This window comes from Gavialis gangeticus, unplaced genomic scaffold, assembly GCF_001723915.1.
Source record: "Gavialis gangeticus isolate Ggan-Ray unplaced genomic scaffold, GavGan_comp1, whole genome shotgun sequence".
NCBI lineage: Eukaryota > Metazoa > Chordata > Crocodylia > Gavialidae > Gavialis > Gavialis gangeticus.
Genome location: NW_017729022.1, coordinates 116,196,959 through 116,203,371, shown reverse-complemented (window position 1 = coordinate 116,203,371; position 6,413 = coordinate 116,196,959). Strand labels below are relative to the sequence as shown.

Sequence of the window (6,413 nt, the reverse complement as noted above, 5' to 3'; positions counted from 1 at the left end):
GTCCTACCCTGGAGGTCTTTGAGACAACGCTTGACAATCACCTTGCTGGGGTTGTTTGACCCCAGGACTCTTCGCTGCCTTGGCAGGGGGTCAGACTTGATGATCTGCTCAGGTCCCTTCCAACCCTATTAACTATGAAACTATGATCTGGATGACAGGGAGGTTGGGGTTGGGGAGGTGGGACGAAGCAGCCTACTCCCACTGTAGATGCATAGGCAAAACAGGGAAGGGGGGGGTAAGGGTAGCACAGGGCAGCCCTGATTCCAACACAGGAAGGGGGTGGGAAGCAGCCTGGTCCAGATCTGGAAAGGGGGAGGGGGGGCAGTGGGGTGGAGGGACCCCAATCCAAGCATGCAGGTGGGTGGGGGGAACAGCCCAGCCTGTCCTGGACACACAAGGGGCAGCTGGGCCCTGATCTCACTGCATGGGCAATGGCCTGGGTGAGGCTGGAGCTGGCCACACAGAGCTTCCAGTGCTCCCCATTGCCAAGTTTCTGACCCGTGGGGGAGCCGCCAACATAGATCATACTTAACACAATGTGGACACTGCTTCTCCACTTAGCTGGTGCATTGTTTCTTGTGGTTGTATATAACCCAGCTGGTTTGCAAATCCTCATCTTCTCAGGGACTAAGGAAACTAACCCTATAAAATATCTAGGTTCTACTTAAAATGGAATACTTTAGGACTTTAAAGTATTGCAGATATATTAACTAATTATCAGTAACAGGGTGTATCTACATGAAATGCTAAAGGTGTAGTAGACTAATTTTCCTGCACATTAGTGTCACAAAAAAGTGCGTGCCGATTATGGCGCTTTAATTTAGTACCTGTAATTACAGGTACTAAACTTAATGCGCTGTAATTATGGCACATTAATGAACATATAGATGTGCCCACACACTGGAAAAACTACTTCATTTGTACAGAATATCCTACTGAAACATACTTCCACCTACATTTTTTGTGGTGAAATATATTATTTAAAGTGAGCATAAATAATTAAGTTTTTGTTGGGTTCTTATTAATATTTACTTCAGATTTTCTGTTAAATGATTACACATGAACTCCTGATGAAGTAAAGCGCAAATTATTCCATTTTTTTACATTTTCCCACTTTTGGTAGCAAGCCTGTGGACCACTTGCATGTTAACAGCATGCAGCATACTAACGAGTGCTCCAGAAATGCCAACAGGGTCACATTTCTACTTTAGGTTCCAAACTTCATTTGGATCCATCTGGGCAGACTGCTGTGGCCATGCAGAGATGACCCTTCTCTCATGAGTATAGCAATAAATATGAAAATCAATATTTTTAGGTAGTTAAAAGTGTTAGTTTAATAAAGATCTAGTCTTTCTGAAAAATCAGAAGCCAAGAAATAAAGAAACCAAACAGGATTCATTATACTTAGCCATATCTCACCTTTTACCTGATGTCTTTGTCTGCAATGAAGTCACCTCTTTCTGTGGCCTTTTCTGCTTCTCCTTTTTCTCCCTTTTTGTATCATTGAGCTCTTTTTTGGATTTTTTGTTTAAAGGTGCAGGGATAGAGGCAAAGTCTTCATCTGTTTAAGGAAACATATGCAAGGTACCAATACGTTTCCCTATGCAAGGCAAATTCTTCCAAGTTACCAGGAAAGAGAGCCTCTTTCCTTAAAAACTTTTTTTTGGTGAAAATTGTCACTATTCCAAAAAGATACATTCTTATAAACCCTTATAAAAATATTAAATCGATTTTCGGTATCAGTACAGAAAACAGATATTGCTGAAATGGGCCCCAGGATACTCTTGACCAAAAGGTTCAAGATAATAATAGGTCATAATCATAGCAACCCCTTATTAATATATTTCTGATTCAATTTAAGTTACATTCAAGTTAGTTGTTTTGAATATGAAGATGGGTGCAATTTCAAATATGTTACCAGAATTCTCAATACTATGAGTTTCAAGGATTTCTGACAGTTGAGAACCACTCAACATAAACCACTGCTACAGTTCTTGGTTATTTTTAGGGCCCTTCCTTTTAGTTATTCCAATTTTTAAAAGGATCACAGGCTCATTCATAAAGAAAAATCAGTCATAAACCTAATCAATCAGAACAAAGAATGGTAGGTGTAATGGAAGACAGATACTAAGGGTCAAAGTGCAAGCCAAAGGTGATATAGACAGTTTTTATCTCAGCATGATGCACAACTGCTCTCTACAAGAACATTAAAAATTAAAGATTTTGCCTTCCTCGAATACACCTTACCCCCATATTTAAAAGAACTTTAACAAAAGTTCTTTGAGGCTCAATACTTATATCTCAAGTATAATAAGCTACAGAAAATGTCTATATCAAATTCAAACCCCTGAACAAATGGCAGTGGAAAGGACTATACACATGGCAGTGATCTCCAACACTGTCTCCCCTACCTCCCACGTAAGGGAAGGTTCAGTAGTTTTTATGACACCATCTCTTTCCTACTGACTCCAGAACCCAGAAGAAACTTCTCTATGGGTCCAGTATAGAAGAAGGGTAGGTTATGGGTGAGCTGGAGGATATGTGGCACCCATCACTGTTCCCCTCCCAGATCCAAAGGAAAGGTAAGCTAGAGCTGTATTTACAATTTCAGAGGCAGTGTGGACTTGGCTTGCTATGGACTGAGGCAGAACCAATACAGATACAGAGCAGCAGCAGAGGCATTCAACATTTACACTAATGATTCAGGACTTTTAAGATCCCTGATATTTACAGGGAGGTCCTGTGTTCGTCCCATTCCACGGAAGAATATGGAATGCGTCACAACCCCTGAGGAAAGATGTCATAGCTCCCCTGCCCTGAGGTTCTTCCTGCAGGTTTTCTGCAAAAGAGGTTGTGCTAGTCCAGGGGTGACCAACCCACAGTAACATGGGCAGCCTCTGTGGGTGCCATAAGATGGATCAGAGAGGGGGCAGGGAACACAGAAGCAGATAGGACAGGCAGGAGTGACAAGACCAGATCACACAGGAAGCAAAAGGCAGGGAGCAGCAAGCAGAGCCACAGCTAGGGCAGGGAGCAAAAAACAGAGCAACAAATTGGGCAGGGCAAAAGGATCAGAGTGGTACTCAGGGAAAGTGAAGGCTTACCTTGTGGCATGCCTGACAAGAAGGTTGACATGCACTGAACTAACCCAATCTTACGAATGAGCTATAGTATAAAAAATCAGTATTGTGCTGTGCTATCTGCTTAAAATATAGATTGCACTCCAGTAAGGCCTGAAATATGCTTCCAGTTAAGCCAAACAGTGTTTTGCAATTGATTTTAACACAAATAATGAAAGGGTTGACCTCTTTCATTTCCAAACTTAACCCTTTTTTTGTACATGTAATAGTAAACAGCTTACCATCATTTTCTAAGTCCCCAAACTGTGAATAATCAACAATTTTCTTATTCCTGTAATAAGAAACTTCCATCAGTCATTCAGTACCAAAATTATTTGTTAAATTAAGTCTCTCAGCACTGCATAAAATTCCATTTAAAAATAAGTACTTAAAAAAAAAATAAAAATGAGCCTAGATGCATATGTATGCTTGGTTACTGCTATCATATAAACACAAGTTCTATTCAATACACACATTGTTTCCAGATAGTCAGCGTTTCTGGTGGCAATTCATTCTTTTATGAGGCTTAGCGTCTTCGTTTCTTCCATGTAAACTTCTCTGAATTATTCTTTTCTGAAAAACTTACTCATCTTCTAAATCCAGGGTACTCAACCCGAGGCCTACAGGCCAGATCCAGGCCCTGGCTCTGTGTCATCCAGGCCATGGGACTCTCCACAGGTCTATAGGGAGCCCCACAGGCTATGGCCCTGTGTGCTCAATTGGGCACGTGGAGGCAGCATGGCGGACAGGAAAGGGCTGTGCAGGGCCCCAGTTCTTGCATGCTGTCTGGACTTGGCATGGTCCCTGATCCTGGCATGTGGGACCAGGCGGAGGTGGTGCAAGGCTCCAAGGCCCGTTCCCAGCACATGGCACCAGATCTAGGTGTGCAGGCTCGATCCTGCTGTGCAGGGTCCAATCTGACCCAGGGACCAGCCTTGTACTACTTATCTGGCCCACAAGTCAAAAGGTTGAACGCCACTATTTTAAATCATCTCATTTAATTTAGTCATGTGCAATGTGTTTTCCACAGTACGTTTAGTTTCCTATTATTTGTACACAAAACACATGCAACTTGCGGCCTCTGTCCCCTAGCCTAGTGCAGCATGGCACATCAAGGCCCTGCCTTGCAAGGAGGCAGGGTGAGACAGCCTTCGCTGAGCATTATCGCCACTGCTGATGACCAAAGAAAAAAGGAAGGGGGGGGGGGCAGGGAAAGGAGATTTACTGCAGGTCATATGAGGAGTGACTAAGAGACTTGGGACCGTTCATCCTGGAGAAGAGAAGACTCAGAGGGGACTTGGTGGCAGCCCACCAAGGCGTCGGGGAGCATCTGTTCACCAAGGCCCCCCAAGGGAAGACAAGAAACAATGGACACAAACTGACTGAGGATCACTTCAGACTGGACATAAAGAAAAACTTCTTTACAAGTTGAGTGGCGAGGGTCTGGAACAGACTCCCTACCTTGGTGATCTTCAATAAGCATTGTGACACCCACCTTGCTGAGGTCATCTGATCCCAGCAGTCTTTCCTGCCCAAGTGCAGGGGGGCTGGACCTGATGAGCTGTAAGGTCCCTTCCAGCCCCTAACGTCTATGAACTGAAACTTTCGTCAGGTTTAGACCCTCATTCATCCAATAAGCTTCATGAAGCTTGAAGCCCAGAAGACCCCTCTAATGTCAGGGGGGTTCCTGATGACTGCAGGGATCTGTCTTCCTACACAGTATTCATCATCGCGAGAAAGACAGACAGACAGACAGACAGACAGACAGACTTTTAAGTGACAAGCTACTGTGCATTCAGTGTCACCAAAAAGACATTCGGTAGAGGTGCATCAATACATTGGTCCGATACTGGATCGGTTTCGATATAAAGAAAATTGTCTATATTGGATACCGGCCTGATGAGGCTGATAAATGCCTGTGCTGCATGCAGTCGCTGATAAGTCCAGCTGATAAGTCAGAAGAGGAGCAGGGAGGGAAAGGGGGTGAGGGGGCCAGATCAATGCCTCCGTGGTGAGGGAGGGAGAGGGCAGGCACCACCCAGCTGGGGGGTGGGGGCAGAGGCGCAGTTTGTGGGGTGGGGGTAGCTCTCGTCACTGATTGCACCTTGAGAGGGTGGGGGTGGAGGGGGTGTGCCCCTGAATCTGAGTGGTGCGGGGTGTGCTGCAGCGGCAGGGTGGAGCCGGAGCTGCTGCTGCACAGGGCTTTTCTTGCCAAGGGCTGGGCTCAGAGTGGGCTCTAACGGCAATGGGAGGAGGGTCCAGCCACCCCAAATTTTGGCGCAGCTCCACTCCCAGCCCTGCACCACTGCCCGGCACAGGATGGCTGGACGCCCTGCCTCCACCAGTGCTGGCAAAAGCTGGGCCCACACTGGTTGGCAGTGCCCAGCCCCTGGCAAGAAAAGCCCTGCACAGTGCCAGCTCCACCCCACAGCTGCAGCCCACCCCACACTGTGCAGATCTGGGGGCACACACCCCTGCCCCCCTGGGATGCAAGCAGAGGCAGGAGCTACCCCCACCCCACAAGCTGCACCTCTGCCCCGCACCCACCCCCAGCGCCCCTTGCACCACACCGGACTTACCAGCCGGAGGCAGTTGCATCAGATAGCGGATCGGTATCAGCCAATACGCCTCCTTAAATATCAGCTATCGGTACCGGCATGGGCTCTCTATCGGTGCACCCGAACCGCTCGGGGACATGGCTGCACAGTAACTGTGGTTGCTGCCGAGTCTTTGAGCGCAGCGGTTCCCAAACTCTGATAAACTGCGCACCACCAATTTAAAACGATACAACCGTAGGTACCACCAGCAAGTGCGCGTCGTACAAAATAACTGTAATAAATGTGTTAACGCGCACCACCGACAGGCTGTCCGCGTGTCACCGGGGCTCCACGTAGCACAGGCTAGGAACCAAGGTACACACACGGTCGGGGCGAGCGAGGAGGCGAGAGGCCTCGGGAGTACGGCGGGAAAGCGGTGCTCGCAGACGGATCATGGGCGACTGCCCATCACGGGACTGAAAAGCCTCCCCGAGTACGGGGGGCACCGGGGACACACGAGCTGCGGGAGAGGGAGGGTGGGAGGGTCGGCACCCACCTCCTGACCGGCCGATCCATGGCGGCGGCGCGCAGACTACGACTCCGCCCCGGCACTTTCGCCGCCAAGTGATAAAGGGCGGGCGCGCGGAAGCGGCGAATCTACTGGCGGCGATGCGAAGGGCGCGCGAGGGGCGGGGCCGGGGCTGGCCCAGGGGCCGCTTGCCGGCGCGGCGGGGCTCAGGGGGGGGGGGGGCGGGGG

General features: G+C 48.2%; 2 protein-coding genes across 4 annotated transcripts in view; one reads left to right on the top strand and one right to left on the bottom strand.

The window, feature by feature from the left end:
- The window catches only part of RAD51AP1 (RAD51 associated protein 1), a 35,485-nt gene extending 29,184 nt beyond the window's left edge, over positions 1 to 6,301 (bottom strand). The window contains exons 1-3 of the mRNA XM_019516019.1: positions 6,213 to 6,301; positions 3,362 to 3,411; positions 1,420 to 1,561 (exon numbers count right to left, since the gene is read on the bottom strand). Of these exons, the coding sequence (XP_019371564.1) occupies positions 1,420 to 1,561; positions 3,362 to 3,411; positions 6,213 to 6,232 (212 nt within the window). The 5' untranslated portion in view covers positions 6,233 to 6,301. The remainder of the gene's footprint in view (positions 1 to 1,419; positions 1,562 to 3,361; positions 3,412 to 6,212) is intronic.
- CUNH12orf4 (chromosome unknown C12orf4 homolog) overlaps positions 6,292 to 6,413 on the top strand; it is a 40,284-nt gene continuing 40,162 nt past the window's right edge. For all 3 annotated transcript variants that reach the window (XM_019516016.1, XM_019516017.1, XM_019516015.1), the window contains exon 1: positions 6,292 to 6,391. In XM_019516016.1, coding sequence (XP_019371561.1) covers positions 6,326 to 6,391 — 66 coding nt within the window. In that variant the 5' untranslated portion in view covers positions 6,292 to 6,325. The remainder of the gene's footprint in view (positions 6,392 to 6,413) is intronic.